General features: G+C 41.6%; 1 protein-coding gene across 6 annotated transcripts in view; it reads left to right on the top strand.

Annotated features, from left to right (window-relative positions):
• The window catches only part of LOC139537066 (kelch-like protein 13), an 86500-nt gene that overhangs the window by 42129 nt on the left and 25600 nt on the right, over positions 1–18771 (top strand). For 5 of the 6 annotated variants that reach the window (XM_071337925.1, XM_071337922.1, XM_071337923.1 and 2 more), the window contains 2 exons: positions 6923–7064; positions 15710–15842. In XM_071337925.1, the coding sequence (XP_071194026.1) occupies positions 6923–7064; positions 15710–15842 (275 nt within the window). Of the gene's footprint in view, positions 1–6726; positions 6773–6922; positions 7065–15709; positions 15843–18771 lie in introns of all 6 variants that reach the window. The other variant, XM_071337926.1, reaches the window with a different exon arrangement.

Genomic DNA, 18771 nt, shown 5'->3' on the forward strand with positions numbered 1-18771 from the left:
TGGCAATTCTTTTTTTTATTACGCTAAATAGATTTCAGCGGGGGCACGGAGATCGACCTTAGGGGTTAATCCAAAATGATTGACTGGAAGTATTCAATCGACAACATTCTGATAACTGTATGAGTATATACAATGCAACCCTGCATGCAGCAAGCTCAGCCCTGTTGGTTTCACTGTCCAATCGAAATGGTCTCTTTTCTCTGTGTAAAGGGGTCGCAAGTAGCCTAGTGGTTAGAGCGTTGGGTCAGTGTCCGAAAGGTTGCTCGATCGAATCACCGAGCTGACAAGGCAAAATGTATGTCGTTCTGCAACCTGACCAAGGCAGTTAACCCACTCTAGGCTGTCATTGTAAATAAAAATGTGTTCTTAACTGACTTACCTAGTAAAATAAAAAATTTAATTAAAAGGGTTTTAATGTTTTCATCCTCAGTAGGGCCAGGAGTTAAAAAAAACAACATATGACCTGATTAGACAAAGAATCTGGTCCCATCATAGCCCATATAATTTTTTTTACAGTGATTTATTACTATGTCATACGCTACAACTAGGGTCCGAAGTTGGTTAGGTTAGCCTACTACCAGACCAGGAAAACTCTGGTGCCCCCCGGAAAACAATTCCCCACCCACCACTCTGAGACCTGTGGTGCCACCTCTGAAATCACCACACAATGTTACAAATAAAAAACATCTATTTGTATGATCTGCATTTGACATTTTTAGTTTTTGTTTGTGGAGATGGGCTTCCATAGTTGTATGTGGCTCAGTGCAGCTGGCAGCTACTGCAACATTTTCAGAATGTAACAGCCTGTTACTGCAATTTCAGGTATAAACTCAATAAAATGAGTCTCAAATATTAGGAAAATATCTAAACATTTAAGTTGTTTTAAAAACATTGCTCTGCTATTAGCATTTATACTGTAGGAGTGTTGGCTCAACGAGACTATTCTGTTTACACTGCCCTGCTTCAAGGGGGGCGACTGTTAGCCGAGTGTCGACACGTAGCAAGTACTCATGTTTACATTTGAGTAATATGTGTAGCCGACGGTATTTTTACGAAAAGTGTAGTAAGTGTGAAGAGGCTCTTAATTCTAATGATTGTCTCACCAACAGGAAGTGTAGAAATGGCCTACCAAACATTTAGTTTGAAGAATGAGCGTCTGTCAATTTGTTTTATTTCCTCATTGTAGATGTAGGTTCCCATTAAGTAGTTAGATAGTTCGACAACTTCCTGTTTCCCTGCCATTGCTCCTGTAGGTTTAGTTTTAATCCAATACTATCCCACTTCTAAAAAAATGTATCCCTCAAACAGATGTGTGAATGAGAGGAAATAGACACTGTTCACTAACAGCCATTTGATAAAAAGTCTGCTGCTCTTAAAGGCCCAGTGCAGTCAAAAATTAGATTTCCAGTGTTTTTATATATAGTCTTTCCACACTGAGGTTTTGGATATTTCCTATTTTTTGCCAGTGTGCGGATTTCCATCTTTCTAAGCACGCTGAGGTTGGAATAATACTGTGAATATGATGATAATGCCCTTTTAGTGTAAGAGCTGTTTGAAAAGACTGCCTGAAATGTCAGCCTGTTTTGGTAGGATAGAGAGCGAAGGACAACCCAGCCGGCCTAATCCGGATGACGCTGGGCCAATTGTGAGCCGCCTCATGGGTCTCCCGGTTGCGGCCGGCTGCGTCACAGCCAGTGATCAAACCCAGATCTGTAGTGACGCCTCTGGCACTGCGATGCAGTGCCTTTGACCGCTAAACCACTCGGGAGGCTTGGGATAGAGGTTTTACCTGCCTGGTGACAAATTAGTTAATAGGCCAATAAGAAAGAGTTCCAAACCACTTTGCCAATAACATTTAATTTTCAGTTTCCCTCTCCCCACTCAGACCATGCTCAGACAGTCCTAGCAGAATTCTCACTTGAGAAATTGCTCTAGATAAGAAGCTACTTTAGTTTTCAATTAAAATGATCAAAAATAAACTATCACAGTAAGGTACTTAAGTAATTGTTACCCAGAAATGATTAGCTATTGAGATAATAACATTCTGCATTGGGCCTTTAAGATGCAAGTTTTCATTATAGTCATCATCCAATTTACAAAAGCAATTAAGACGCATCGCACGCCTACCCCCATCCAATTTAACCAATTTAATTAATTATTCCCTGATGTATTTCTAAGAAATGGTTCACGGTCTCCATTCCATAAAGCATATGATTCTTGGCATGTTTAAGCATCTTGTTAATAACAAATTAAACTGCCATCCACCACCCACACACACACACAGCAGAAGATTTGATATAGGCCTAACTGACTTTTGTGTATTTATTTGTGTGAAAAATTTGTGTAGCCTAGTCGGTGCATATTTGTAGTCGCATACGGACGTGTTTGTAGCATAGCGTGTGTGTGTGTGTTTGGTGTTTTCACTACAAATCTGCTGTTGATGGATGAAACTTCCGATGACGTCTGTGTTTGTTTGTTTCGTGCTGTTGGTTGGAGTCCGAGTTATGTATTTTATGACTGGGTTGCTCTAGCTGTTGTTCTCTTTGTTTCGTTCCGGCAGCCACCAACACTCCTTTGTGGTTTGGACAACCCACTCTCTCCTCGCTGCCTCTACGACTTACCACCTGACAGGGTAAATGTACCAGTACACTGTGTGTCAGTGTGATTGCTCCTGATCCTGTAGCCATGAATACTCCTCCACATCTAGTTGTGGTGGTGTTGACCCTGAACAACCGCTATCTAGAGCCCACTAGGCCATCCATCTCCACCTCCCTGTAGAAACATTCCTGATAGTATCACCTGACCCCCTGACTGGCTCATCAACTTCCATTCGTTAGAGACTCAGCAGTCCTGGATGATCATCGTATCGTGTGTTTAACACAGCGTTTCCCAAACTAGGGGTCGCGTCCCCATGTGGGATCACCTGATTTGAAAATGGGGTTGTGAGAGAAACCATGAAATAGAAATAAATAAAATGTGTAGAATTGCATGAAATGAACTTTAAAACGTAAAGAATTTCTGTCCACTGTCAAGAGGGGCTGGGGCGGGGTTTCACTTATTGCATCTGCATGCTGCTTGTTGCGTTCTCCCTGGTGCACTCGTTCGTGTACTGGCTGCTCGTTCTAAATAATATAATCTAATCTGTTCAAAACAGTGGCAGCATGTGCAGTAGTGGTCAGTCGGTTTTTGATATGCAAAAGAGAAATAGGTGTATTTATGCTGTTATTCAAATGCACAGATCTCTTTATATATCTTCTGAAAGAAATTTACCGGTAGTTCGAAAACTTCATCATATTTCTGTCATGCTGCTTTATTGACAACTCCAACCACCTCGCGTCCTGGTATTCAGCCAATCAGTGGCCGCCACTGCTGTCAAAACTACTGTGGACTTTCATAGCCCACATTAAAAAGTAAACATTGGCTGTTGATTACATAACTTTTTTCACATGGTGGGGTAGCATAAAAAACTATATATATATTTTTTTTTTTACACCATCTTTCAAAAGTTTGTGGTCACTTAGAAATGTCCTTGTTTTTGAAAGAAAATGTTTAAAAAATGGTCCATTAAAATAACATCAAATTTATCAGAAATACAGTGTCGACATTGTTAATGTTGTAAATGACTATTGTAGCTGGAAACGGCTGATTTAAAAAAAATAATAATAATAATAATAAAAAAAAATATGGAATATCTACATAGACGTAGAGGCCCATTATCAGCAACCACCATCACTCCTGTGTTCCAATTTCACGTTGTGTTAGCTAATCCAAGTTGATCATTTTAAAAGGCTAATTGATCATTAGAAAACCCTTTTGCAGTTATGTTAGCACAGATGAAAACTGTTATGATTAAAGAAGCAATAAAACTGTCCTTCTTTAGACTAGTTGAGTATCTGGAGCATCAGCATTTGTGGGTTCGATTACATGCTCAAAATGGCCAGAAACAAAGACCTTTCTTCTAAAACTCGTCAGTCTATTCTTGTTCTGAGAAATGAAGGCTATTCCATGCGAGAAATTGCCAAGAAACTGAAGATCTTGTACAACGCTGTGTACTTCTCCCTTCACAGAACAGCGCAAACTGACTCTAACCAGAATAGAAAGAGTGGGAGGCCCCGCCTCACAAGTCCTCAACTGGCAGCTTCATTAAATAGTCCCCGCAAAACACCAGTCTCAACGTCAACAGTAAAGAGTCGACTCCGGGATGCTGGCCTTCTAGGCAGAGTTCCTCTGTCCAGTGTCTGTGTTCTTTTGCCCATCTTAATCTTTTATTTTTTTAAATTATTTTTATTGGCCAGTGTGAGAGATGGCTTTTTATTTGTAACTCTGAAGTTAATATGACCCCCATGGTCAGTTAGCAGCCATGCCCTAATAACCAGTGGGAAATACTGGTCTCCAGTAATTGTAGGCCTAATTAAAGTTGCTGTAGTTAACGAGATGTTGCGTTGGTGTTGCATAGAGAAATAGTTCCCAATCTGTGGGATGGGCCCACTTGTAGGTCATGGCAGGTGTCCAGGTGGGTCGTGGGATTACTTTTTTTGTGCATTTAAAAAAACATTTAGATTTTTTTTTACATTTATACCAAAATGTGGAAATATTCAATGGGTCTGAATACTTTCTGAATACACTGTGCGTGTTTGCAAATGTGATCTAAATGAAAACTGAAATATCACAATTACATAAGTATTCAGACCCTTTACTCAGTACTTTGTTGAAGCACATTTGGCAGTGATTACAGTAACGAGTCTTGGGTAGGAAGCTACAAGCTTGGCACACCTGTATTTGGAGAGTTTCTCCCATTCTTCTCTGAAGATCCTCTCAAGCTCTGTCAGGTTGGATGGGGAGCGTTGCTGTACAGCTATTTTCAGGTCTCTCCAGAGATGTTCTATTTGGTTCAAGTCTGGGCTCTGGCTGGGGCAGAGACTTGTCCCAAAGGCACTACTGCATGGCCTTGCCTGTGCTTAGGGTCTTTGTCCTGTTGGAAGGTGAAGGTGAACCTTCACCACATTCTGTGGTCCTGAGCACGCTGGAGCAGATTTTCATCAAGGATCTTTCTGTACTCTGCTCTGTTCATCTTTCCCTCAATCCTGACTAGTCTCCCAGTCCCTGCCACTGAAGAACATCCCCACAGCATGATGCCGCCACCACCGTGATTCACCATAGAGATTGCGCCAGGTTTTCTCCAGACGTGACGCTTGGCATTCAGGCCAAAGAGTTCAATCTTGGTTTCATCAGACCAGAGAACCTTGTTTTTTGTAGTCTGAGAGTCTTTTAGGTGCGAACTCTTTTTTGGCAAACTGCAAGCGGGCCATCATACCTTTTACTGAGAAGTGGCTAACGTCTGGCCACTCTACCATAAAGGCCTGATTGGTGCGGAGATGGTTGTCCTTCTGGAAGGTTCTCCCATCTCCACAGAGGAACTCTGGAGCTCTTTCAGAGTGACCATCAGGTTATTGGTCACCTCCTTGACTAAGGCCGCTCTCTCCCGATTGCTCAATTTGGCCAAGCTGGTTGAGTGAATGCCAAGAGTGTCCAAAGCTGTCATCAAGGCAAAGGGTGGCTACTTTGAAGAATCTCAAATATAAAATATGTTTTGATTTGTTTAACACTTTTTTTTTTACCACATGATTCTGTGTTATTTCATAGTTTTGATGTCTTCACTATTATTCTACAATGTAGAAAATAGTAAAAAAATAAAGAAAACCCCTTGTGTAGGTTTGTCCAAACTTTTGACTGGTACTGTGTGTGTGTGTGTGTGTGTGTGTGTGTGTGTGTGTGTGTGTGTGTGTGTGTGTGTGTGTGTGTGTGTGTGTGTGTGTGTGTGTGTGTGTGTGTGTGTGTGTGTGTGTGTGTGTGTGTGTGTGTGTGTGTGTGTGTGCATATAGGGGGGGAAATGCTTTCAAATCTAAAGTATGTAGACATGATAATGGACCTATATATAGGCTGTCATTGTTAATAAGAATGTGTCCTTAACTGACTTGCCTAGTTAAATAAAAAAAATAAAAAATGTAAATAGCCTAGCTATAGCTCTTTGAGAACTTGCAATCAACAACAATAAAGCTGGACAATGAGTCCCCTATTGATTTTATAATATTTAAGCATAAGAACACAGCATTAGCCACGGGAAAATGTATAGAATGGCAGAAAAATGTGCTTTAAAACTACAAAATGTTCTCTCTGCTGCCATGATGATATTGTTGACTTATTCTTTGGTCTGTATGTTTTTTCAACCGTTCAAACCTTTTTTGTGGGTCGCGACTCAAGACCCCTCAATTGGTAGGTCCCAAATGAAAAAGAGTTTGGGAACCCCTGGCATAGAGCACCAGTATGACTTCATCAGGTTTGTAGTGGAGAGCTAATGATGGAACTTAGTGTGATGTGGCAGAGGAGGTGAGAACACCGCTATGGTTGGCCTGAGTCGTGTTATTCTCTCACCGTTCCAATGAGAGCATGGCGAGGTCTGCTGCAGGGAGGGGCCCGGCTGAGGATGCTTACTCTTAGCTCGTAGTTACCTTTGCCTTGTAGTGTGACTGCCTGTCCTTACGTCCCTGTATATAAGCACCATATTTCAGGTGTGTGTGAGCGTCCTTGTGTATTGTTTGGTGTTAATGTAGACATTTTAATTCATGATCTATATGCCTGATTAGGAGAACGCAAATGTCTTAGCTAAGCTCTCCCCTTGTTGTGCTGTGTATTTATTGACCTTTTTCCTAAAACCCCTTTCCTCAGCCGCTGTGCATGAAACATCAGGAAAATCTCAAGATTCTCTCATCATGTAGGCTAGTGAATCTGCATACAAAACACACTCAATGAGTTGATTTTAATGTAAATCCGTGCTTGTACTGCATGATTATAAGCTAAACGTCCCTTTCCCTCTCTCCCTCTTTTCCCCTTTCTCTTTCCCCTCCCTCTGCCTCCCCTAAAGATCCCTCGTGGAGGACGACGACCCTCACATGAAAGTGTCGCTGGGGTGTGGTGACATGGGCATCTCTGCCCACCTACAGGCTTCAAAAACCGGAAACACTCGCTTCTTTACGAGCAACACGCACAGCTCAGTGGTCCTTCAGGTGAGTAGTAGTGGAGAGAGACTGAGAGATGGTGCTGCTGGGGAGGATGGACAGATTGATGAACCTCTTAAAAGCCTTAATGAAATATGTCAGGGTAATTTGAATATGCCTTCAGAGGTCCTGTGATTGATTGAAATGATAGCTATACAGGCAGGTCCATAAATATTGTCAGCCTTTATAAAGATGAGCAAAAAAGACTGAATTAAGTAATTAAAATACTGAAGTTGTAAATTATAGATATATTATTATTTTATACTATTACAATTGCTCAGTGAAAGAGATTTTATTCACAAGTAAGAAAATAAAATCTCAAAGAGAGGGGTCAGAATTATTGGCACCTTTTTCTAAAATGTTTTATGAGATTGGGAGGGATCTTAGACCATTCCTCTGTACAAAATCTTTCTAGATCCTTGATATCATTTGTCTCCTCTTATGGACTGCCCTCTTCAATTCAAACTACAGGTTTTCAATGGTGTTCAAGTCCGAAGACTGAGATGGCCATTGCAAAATGCTTATTTTTAATGCTTGGGGCTATTGTCTTGCTGGAAGATCCACTTGCGGCCAAGTGTCAGCCTCCTGGCAGAGACAACCAGGTTTTTCGCTAAAATATCCTGTTACTGGGTAAAGTTAATGATTAGGAATTTTATGGGAAGAATGTCTTAATGTTAAAACGATAAGAAGAATTCATACAATTCCACCTGAATTTGTATTTATTATGGATCCCTATTACTCTTCCTGGGGTCCAGCAAAATTAAAGCAGTTTATCCTAGCGGAACCTCTCGCCAACAGCCAATAAAATTGCAGGGCGTCAAATACAAATCAACAGAAATCTCATAAATCAAATTTCTCAAACATACAAGTATTAGGCACCATTTTAAAGATACAATTCTCGTTAATCCAGCCACAGTGTCTGATTTCAAAAATGCTTTACAGCGAAAGCTCCATAAACGATTATGTTAGGTCACCACCAAGTCACAGAAAAACCCAGCCATTTTTCCCGCCAAAGAGAGGAGTCACAAAAAGCACAAATAGAGATAGAATGAATCACTAACCTTTGATGATCTTCATCAAATGACACTCATAGGACTTCATGTTACACAATACATGTATGTTTTGTTCGGTAAAGTTCATATTTATATCCAAAAATCTTATTTTACATTGGCGTGTTAGATTCAGTAGTTCCAAAACATGCAGTGATATTGCAGAGAGCCACATGAAATTCACAGAAATACTCATAATAAATGTTGATGAAAATACAGCTATTATACATGAAACTTTAGATACACTTCTCCTTAATGCAACCGCTGTGTCAGATTTCAAAAAAACTTTACGGAAAAAGCATCATCTGAGAACAGCGCTCAGCGCTCCGCCATGTTGGGTAGTCAACATTATTCATAAATAGCATTAGAAATATTCACTTACCTTTGATGATCTTCATCAGAATGCACTCCCAGGGATCGCAGTTCCACAATAAATGCTTGTTTTGTTCGATAATGTCCATCATTTATGTCCAATATCTTCTTTTGTTAGGGCATTTGGTAAACAATCCAAAAGCGCGATCTGGTCCATTCGGACGAAACGTTCAAAAAGTTATATTACAGGTCAAAGAAACTTGTCAAACTAAGTATAGAATCAATCTTTAGGATGTTTTTATCATAAAGTTAAATAATGTTCCAACCGGAGAATTCCATTGTCTGTAGAGAAGCACTGGAACGAGAGCAACCTCAAGTGAAAGCGCGTGACTGAGAACGAGGTTGTAGGCAGACCCCTTAGTAAAACATCTCCCATCCGGCCCCCCTTCACATGAGAAGTCTGAAACCACGTTCTAAAGACGGTTGACATCTAGTGGAAGCCTTAAGAAGTGAAAAATAGCCCATATCCCACTGTGTATTCGATAGGGGTGAGTTCAAAAACTACAAACCTCAGATTTCCCACTTCCTGTTTGGATTTCTTCTCAGGTTTCTGCCTGCCATATGAGTTCTGTTATACTCACAGACATCATTCAAACAGTTTTAGAAACTTCAGAGTGTTTTCTATCCAATACTAATAATAATATGCATATATTAGCATCTGGGACTAAGTAGGAGGCAGTTCACTCTGGGAACGCTATTCATCCAAAAGTGAAAATGCTGCCCCCTATCCCAAACAAGTTATACAATTTTAAAAACATTACAATACATTCACAGATTTCACAACACACTGTGTGCCCTCAGGCCCCTACTCCAGTACAACATCCATGTGTATGTATAGTGCGTATGTTATTTGTGTGTGTGTGCCAATGTTTCTGTTGCTTCACAGTCCCCGCTGTTCCATAAGGTGTTTTTTTTCAATCTAATTTTACTGCTGGCATGAGTTACTTGATGTGGAATAGAGTTCCATGTAGTCATGGCTCAATGTAGTACTGTGTGCCTCCCATAGTCTGTTCTGGACTTGGGGACTGTGAAGAGACCTCTTGTGGCATGTCTTGTGGGGTATGCATGGGTGTCCGAGCTGTGTGCCAGTAGGTGGGACAGACAGCTCGGTGCATTCAACATGTCAGTACTTCTCATAAATAAAAGTAGTGATGAAGTCAATCTCTCCTCCACTTTCAGCCGGGAGAGATTATTAATATTAGCTCTCTGTGTACATCCAAGGGCCAGCTGTGCAATTTTCCTAAGTCCTTTTTTGTGGCACCTGACCACACTACTGAACAGTAGTCAAGGTGTGACAAAACTAGAGCCTGTAGGACCTGCCTTGTTGATAGTGTTATGAAGGCAGAGTATCGCTTTATAATAGACAGACATCTCCTCATCTTAGCTACTACTGCATCAATATGTTTTGACCGTGACAGTTTACAATCTAGGGTTACTCCAAGCAGTTTAGTTGTCTCAACTTCCACATTATGTATTACAAGATTTAGTTGAGGTTTAGGGTTTAGTGAGTGTTTTGTTCCAAATACAATGCTTTTAGTTTTAGAAATATTTAGGGCTAATTTATTCTTTGCCACCCACTCTGAAACTAACTGCAGCTCTTTGTTGAGTGTTGCAGTCATTTCAGTCACTGTAGTAGCTGACGTGTATAGTGTTGAGTCTTCCGCATACATAGACACTCTGGCTTTACTCAAAGTCAGTGGCATGTTGTTAGTAAAAAATTTAAAAAGCAAAGGCCCTAAACAGCTACCCTGGGGAATTCCTGATTTTAACTGGCTTATATTTGAGAGGCTTCCATTAAAGAACACCCTCTGTGTTCTGTTAGACAAGTAACTCTTTATCCACATTATAGCAGGGGGTGTAAAGCCATTACATCAATTTCTCTCAGCCAATCATCAGTCATTTGTGTAAGTGCTGTGCTTTTTGAGTGTCCTTCCCTATAAGCATGCTGAAATCCTGTTGTCAATTTATTTACTGTGAAATAGCATTGTATCTGGTCAAACACAATTTTTTCCATGACGTTTACTAAGGGTTGATCAATCAATCAATCAAGTTTATTTTATATAGCCCTTCGTACATCAGCTAATATCTCGAAGTGCTGTACAGAAACCCAGCCTAAAACCCCAAACAGCAAGCAATGCAGGTGTAGAAGCACGGTGGCTAGGAAAAACTCCCTAGAAAGGCCAAAACCTAGGAAGAAACCTAGAGAGGAACCAGGCTATGAGGGGTGGCCAGTCCTCTTCTGGCTGTGCCGGGTGGAGATTATAACAGAACTATGCCAAGATGTTCAAAATGTTCATAAGTGACAAGCATGGTCAGATAATAATCATGAATAATTTTCAGTTGGCTTTTCATAGCCGATCATTAAGAGTTGAAAACAGCAGGTCTGGGACAGGTGGCGGTTCCATAACCGCAGGCAGAACAGTTGAAACTGGAATAGCAGCAAGGCCAGGTGGACTGGGGACAGCAAGGAGTCATCATGCCCGGTAGTCCTGACGTATGGTCCTAGGGCTCAGGTCCTCCGAGAGAGAGAGAGAAAGAAAGAGAGAAGGAGAGAATTAGAGAGAGCCAAGATTTTCAAAATGTTCATAAATGACAAGCATGGTCAAATAATAATCAGGAATAAATGTCAGTTGGCTTTTCATAGCCGATCATTAAGAGTTGAAAACAGAAGGTCTGGAACAGGTAGGGGTTCCATAACCGCAGGCAGAACAGTTGAAACTGGAATAGCAGCAAGGCCAGGCGGACTGGGGACAGCAAGGAGTCATCATGCCCGGTAGTCCTGACGTATGGTCCTAGGGCTCAGGTCCTCCGAGAGAGAGAAAGAAAGAGAGAAGGAGAGAATTAGAGAGAGCCAATATTTTCAAAATGTTCATAAATGACAAGCATGGTCAAATAATAATCAGGAATAAAAGTCAGTTGGCTTTTCATAGCCGATCATTAAGAGTTGAAAGCAGCAGGTCTGGGACAGGTAGGGGTTCCATAACCGCAGGCAGAACAGTTGAAACTGGAACAGCAGCAAGGCCAGGTGGACTGGGGACAGCAAGGAGTCATCATGCCCGGTTTGCCGTGACGTATGGTCCTAGGGCTCAGGTTCTCAGAGAGAGAGAAAGAAAGAGAGAACGAGAGAATTAGAGAGAGCATACTTAAATTCACACAGGACACTGGATAAGACAGGAGAAGTACTCCAGGTATAGCCCCCCGACACATAAACTACTGCAGCATAAATACTGGAGGCTGAGACGGGAGGGGTCAGGAGACACTGTGGCCCCATCCGATGATACCCCCGGACAGGGCCAAACAGGAAGGATATAACCCCACCCACTTTGCCAAAGCACAGCCCCCGCACCACTAGAGGGATATCTTCAACCACCAACTTACAATCCTGAGACAAGGCCGAGTATAGCCCACAAAGATCTCCACCACAGCACAAACCAAGGGGGGGCGCCAACCCAGACAGGAAGATCACGTCAGTAACTCAACCCACTCAAGTGACGCACCCCTCCTAGGGACGGCATGAAAGAGCATCAGTAAGCCAGTGACTCAGCCCCTGTAATAGGGTTAGAGGCAGAGAATCCCAGTGGAGAGAGGGGAACCGGCCAGGCAGAGACAGCAAGGGCGGTTCGTTGCTCCAGAGCCTTTCCGTTCACCTTCACACTCCTGGGCCAGACTACACTCAATCATATGACCTACTGAAGAGATAAGTCTTCAGTAAAGACTTAAAGGTTGAGACCGAGTCTGCGTGATAACAGGCTGATTGGTCAGCTATTTGAGCCAGTAAAGGGTGCTTTACTATTCTTGGGTAGCGGGATGACTTGAGCTTCCCTCCAGGCCTGAGGGCACACGCTCTCGTGTAGGCTTAAATAGGAGTGGCAATATCATCTGCTATTATCCTCAGTCATTTTCCATCCAGATTGTCAGACCCCGGTGGCTTGTCATTGTTGATAGACATACATTTTTTCACCTCTTCCACGCTGACTTTACGGAATTCAAAAGTACAATTCTTGTCTTTCATAATTTGGTGAGATATACTTGGATGTCTAGTGTCAGCGTTTGTTGCTGGCATGTCATCCCTAAGTTTGCTTATCTTGCCAATGAAAAAGTCATTCAAGTAGTTTTAAAAGATAACCAGGAGGCTGACACTTGGCCGCAAGTGGATCTTATGGCAAGACAATAACCCCAAGCGCACATCAAAATCCACAAAGAAATGGTTAATTGACAACAACAAAAAAGAATGCATCTCTCAGTGTCCAGACTTTGAACCCCATTGAAACCCATGGTTTGAAGAGGGCATTCTCCTCGCAAATTGAAGGGTGCTAGAGTAATGAAGATAGGGATGCCAATAATTTTCACCGCTATCTTTTTAGATTTTTTTTTAAATGACTTGTTAAACAAAATTGCTTTCTCTGAGCAATTGTATTAGTATAAAATAATTTGCATATAATATAGCTCAGTAGTTGTATTTCTTTTATGCAGTCGTTTTTGCTCATCTGATAATTATGGACCTGAATATGTCTGTATGGCGTCTGAAACTTTGCCAGACAAAGATACTATGGGCCTTTCTTTACCCAACTCAAAAAAAATATCTAGACATTTCTGAACACAACAAAACAATTACACAAATTACCCTGCTTTTGTTTCAATCAGGTTTTCTGTTCAAAATTCTATTTTAAAACACAGAAAAGTTGTTCCTGTACAGACCTTCAACGATGGGCAGCACCAATCATGCGTATCTGTCTCAAACAATATCGTCTAGGCTATTGTGTGCAACTCTTAATCACACGTCGTTTCTCCTTCTCCTTCACACTTGCAATCTTCAAACACTGCACACATTTCTTCTTTTGCTCTGCCTAATATTATGGAATTCTTACAACTAATGTCAAACTTGTTATAAGCACATCAGGGTTTAGCCTTCACTATCCCGTTTAAAAACCAACCAATGTTATAAAAATAAAGTTCTCTCCCACTCTAATCACTGGCACATCTAAAGTCAGGATGCGATGCGCGTGGAGAGCAAACCACGTAAACAGTGGAACAAATTAGGGTTGTGTGTGCAAGCTGTCTAAGAGATAGGTTTGAAAGACAAGTCTTATCTGCTGCATTTGTTGAGGAAAATGATCAGTGAATTATTCAATTGATTCACTGCGGAGGAAGAGAATTGTGTTCTAAGAACATTGAAAACTGTTATGTTCTCGACAAAGACTTGTCAAACGGATATCTTTCATGAAGTTGGATTAAAATAATGGAAATGACTGTTGTTCCCTCTAGTTGCTATGGCCTACTTTTTTCATTCGCACGCGTAGAACGAGATGTCTTCTGCATATGAGAAGATAAAAAGAAAATGTGATGACAATTGAAATGGAGATGAAATCACTTATTATTTATGTAGGCTAGTTAGCTGTGATTTTGAAGGGGATGACAGAGCGATGGTAGTGACTCCTTCAGTGCAGACAGACAGTGGCTCAGCGTGTTGGGCTCCAGCTGTTTGATGAAGCATCAGCACCAGTGAGTCAGGCTCCGTGTCCTGCTTGGCCCATGCCAGTCTCTGTCCACACGTGAAGGTCGTCACAGAGATGGGGGCTGCCAGGCAGGCGCTGGCAGAAAGCTACTGGACTCATCAATGTGTGACCTGTTCACACTGTGTGTACTCCACAACTTGTTAGTATGATGGAGGTGTGTTGTGTGGACGTGTTGTTAGGCAGAGTGCTTCTAAGGTCCCGATTCAACAGTGTAATAGCCTTTTAACCGGTGAATAGTTTTTATACCTGCTGTTGAAGAGTGTGTTGAATTTTTTTTTAGGAACACAGCACTGGGTGGGTGTATACGTGTGATTCAGCACATTGCTCAAGTCAGAAAATAAGATTGGCACAATCTCTGTCGTCGCTGCAAGGTTTCTCTATCGATTGACAACATTGACAGCTGTCGGCTTGCTACCAACTTGTCCGTGGCTGAACATTTTCAGAGTTTAACAACGACCATCACTGAGGTAAATTCAAAGTTATGATTTGAAAGCTTGTTGGATCATTAGAAAAAGGCACATCTTGTATCTATCCCTTGTTAGCAGTCATCTATTATAGCCCATCTATTTTCTGTTGTTTTCTGGACATATTGTAACTATGCCTGGATAGGATTCTAGAAATTATTTTGCCAAGAGAAGACTCTTCGCTTTCAGTGCTACATCTACTAACATGCTCATCAGGCGGTTGCTGCATGGGAGCAAAACATAATTCAAATGTGTGGGGAACACCGACTGTTGACCATTTTAAGTGAATGCTAATTAAGCAGTGAGGGTCGTCAATGCACATAAATTGATGCCATTGTTGGACTCCACTGTGTTCTTTATAGGGACCTCAGTCTGTGACTGAACACTGGGCTTAAAAACACAAGTAGAAAATGTAATAGCATTGCTACATATTGCTTTTAAGGCTGGTGAGCATTATAGTTCTGTGGGAAATTAATTTAAGATGTATGTATTTGGCTGGTTTAACCCAAAATTATTCTACCAATTTTTTTTTATTCAACCAGAATATGAATATACATTTTTATTCTTTGTATAAAGATAGACAAATAATTACTTTTTGGTAAACATTTTTGACCTATTTGTTTTTATTGCAATAAGCACAGAAATGATTTGCAGGCAGGTTGTCAAGAAACGGTAACGCTTGGGGGGCTGTGTTTTTCTCTTTGTCTTTTCATGAAGTGATTGAGTTAGGCTAATCCAGTCTCAGTGTACCAGTCTGGGCAGGCCTTATACCAATCTGGTTCAGGACAGACATGGTCTCTCCACACAGTACACAGAGCAGCTCTCTTTAAAACATTTATTTTGTTATTTTATATTTGTAAAAAAAAAAAATTAGACCTCTTTTTCTCCCCAATTTCGTGGTAATCCAATTGGTAGTTTACAGTCTTGTCCCATCGCTGCAACTCCCCTATGGACTCGGGAGAGGTGAAGGTCGAGAGCCATGCCTCCTCCGAAACACGACCCTGCCAAGCCGCACTGCTTCCGGAAGCCAGCTGCACCAATGTGTTGGAGGAAACACCATCCAGCTGGCGACCGAAGTCAGCTTGCAGTCACCCGGCCCGCCACAAGGAATCGCTAGCGTGTGATGGGACAAGGAAGTCCCGTCTGGTCAAACCCTCCCCTATGTGCCTTAAACCGCTGCGCCACTCGGGAGGCCTCACAGAGCAGCTCTCTAACAGGCTGGTCTCTCCTCTTTCTCTCTCTCCCCCTCCCAGGGATTTGACCAGCTGAGGATAGAGGGATTACTGTGTGATGTCACACTGGTGGCGGGGGACGGAGACGAAGCCTTCCCAGTGCATCGCGCCATGATGGCCTCCTCCAGCGACTACTTCAAAGCCATGTTCACAGGTAAGCTGTTATGCCTCCATCTCTCTCACCACCTCACACTGACCCACAGCAGCATGCACGGGATGGGACGTCCGCATACTGTGTTTAATGTTGATTAACAGACTGAGTAATCAGAGGATTAGCCTGCTTGTCACGCGTCCGTCAATCAATCTCTACTCTGGGGCTCTGCAGCTGATAGCATTGTGTTGTCTGGTTGTCTTCTCCCAAAGTGCTCTTTTTCTTGAAGCACAGCGTGAATCCTCCAGGATTCCTGTCATCTCTACATTCTGATAAGCTACCACACCTTGAATTAGACATGCTCATTTTCCCAAGGGGTTAAGGTTTTGATTTACCTTGTGCTTTTTTAAATTTTTTATAATCAGGTTTGTTTTTCATAAGACATCACAACTATTGCATTCATCACTTTGGTGAACCTACTTTTTTTATTCCCAGAATGCATTTCTGTATTTCATCTTGTTGTAGCTTAGTAACTGCCTCACTGATGACGCAAATAGAAAAGACTTGGATAGATGTAGTGAGGGTAAATATCCTTCAACTGCAGTTTAATATGTCCTCTTCTTAACAATCCAAAATAGGACGGCCTCAATGCCTGTAAGTGGTTATTAAACAAATATTCCACTAGCATGTAGCCTATCTGAGAGGTTCAGACGTGTTGTTGAGATTAAATGGGTGGGTCGTTCCACGAAAAGACTGCCTTTTGTGACCCTTTTATATTTTAAGTAGAAATTCTGCACCAATATTGAATTTTAATAAAAGCCTGTTATATTAAATGAAATGCCCTTTAATATAGACGACATAGAGAGTTCAATAAATCAGCATTTTGACATGTCCCTCCATCAACCCTGTGTCACTTCTAGGAAGATTCAACAGCTAAGAGAAAAGCTGGTTCTACTCTTTTGGAACATTTTCTGGTGCTTTGTGGTGGAAAACTGAGCGGGTCGAGCATAACACGTAAACCTTTGTTACCTATGGATAAAGAAATGTTTTAGCAATACATTTTTGGGGGTGAAGCTTGGGTTCAATTGCCATTCCCTGTTGCACACAACAAGCTTCCATTCCCCGTCACAAGGGGATTTACGGTTGATTTAACCTTTTACACTCGTGGGAATTGGCCTAAATGTATAGGGCTAAATTGAAATGTTTCTTACAGAAGAAATATGAAAAGTGTATGCATAATCATGGTAGCAATTGAAAGGGACAACACACTATTTGCTAAACTTGCCCAATTAGCGGGAGGGATGCGGGAAATTTCTTGTCGCGTGTGGTGCTATCGGATATCGGTATCGGACAAAAATGTAATATCGGTGCATCACTAGTGTAAATGGTTAAGAAGAAATCATCAACCCTGTTACGGTCAACCCTGTTACTTTATTTGGTACTTAATAGGCACTTACTATAGTATATTTTTTATTTAACCTCTTGAGATAGGGAAAAAATAAATGGAGTAAGTTAAACGTGCTTTATTTAAAAAATATATATATGTATGGACTAAGTTTATTTGTTTTTTCTTTGGTGTGGGGGTTACAGGTACAATATCCATTTCAATTAATATATTCAGTTTAAATAACATGTACCTTGTGGACTGTCGCTCAAAATAAAAACTAAAGCAAGAAATACATTGTTTTAAAAATTCTGTTTAAACAGGAAAAGAAAACTAAAAAGTGTGCCTCCACCCACAACCTCCCATCCCATTCCCCCAACCCCACCCAGCCAACATGTCTCCATCAACCCCCCCAACTCCCGGAAACGATGTTTTCCCCCCCTTCCCACCCCCATAGCAACTAGGGTTGCTTTTCAGTCACCACCCAGACCCCCCACCGTCCTGCTAGCCTCCCGACGGCCAAAGAAAACCCTCCACATACAACCCCTCCCTCGTGGGCCTGAAAGCAAAGAAAGTAAAACATATATTTTTTAAGTGTGTGTATGTGTATATATACACATATGGGCTGCTTTTCCTTAACTCTGTGGTCCGACTCATCCCAAACCATCTCATTTGGTTGAACTCTGGGGATTGTGGAGGCCAGGTCATCTGATGCAGCCACTCCATCACTCTCCTTCTTGGTAAAATAGCCCTTACACAGCCTGAAGGTGTGTTGTGTCATTGTCCTGTTGAAAAACAAATGATAGTCCCCCTAAGCCCAAACCAGATGAGTGGCGTATCGCTGCAGAATACTGTGGTAGCCATGCTGGTTTAGTGTGCCTTGAATTCTAAAGAAATCACAGACAGTGTCACCAGCAAAGCACCCCCATACACCTCCTCCTCCGTGGTTCACGGTGGGAAATACACATGCGGAGGTCATCTGTTACCACACCGCGTCTCACAAAGACACAGCGGTTGGAACCAAAAATCTCAAATTTGGACTCATCAGACCAAAGGACAAATTCCCACGATTTAATGTCCATTGCTCGCGTTTCTTGGCCCAAGCAAGTCTCTTCTTCTTATTGGTGTCCTTTAGTAGTGGTTTCTTTGCAGCAATTAGACCACAAAGCCATGATTCCCACAGTCTCCTCTGAACAGATGATGTTGAGATGTGTCTGTTACTTGAACTCTGAAGCATTTATTTGAGCTGCAATTTCTGAGGCTGGTAACTCTAATGAACTTATCCTCTGCAGCAGAGGTAACTCTGAGTCTTCAATTCCTGTGGTGTTCGTCATGAGAGCCAGTTTAATCAGCGCTTGATGGTTTTTGTGACTGTTCTTGAAGAAACTTGAAAAGATATTGACATTTTCCAGATTGACTGTCGTTTCTCTTTGCTTATTTGAGCTGTTCTTGCCATAATATGGACTTGGTCTTTTACCAAATAGGGCTATCTTCTGTATACAACCCCTACCTTGTCACAAAACAACTTATTGTCTCAAACACATTAACTTTTCAGAAGGCACACCTGTTAATTGAAATGCATTCCAGGTGACTACCTCAAAACTGGTT

The sequence above is a fragment of the Salvelinus alpinus genome, chromosome 13 (assembly GCF_045679555.1).
Source record: "Salvelinus alpinus chromosome 13, SLU_Salpinus.1, whole genome shotgun sequence".
NCBI classification, from domain to species: domain Eukaryota; kingdom Metazoa; phylum Chordata; class Actinopteri; order Salmoniformes; family Salmonidae; genus Salvelinus; species Salvelinus alpinus.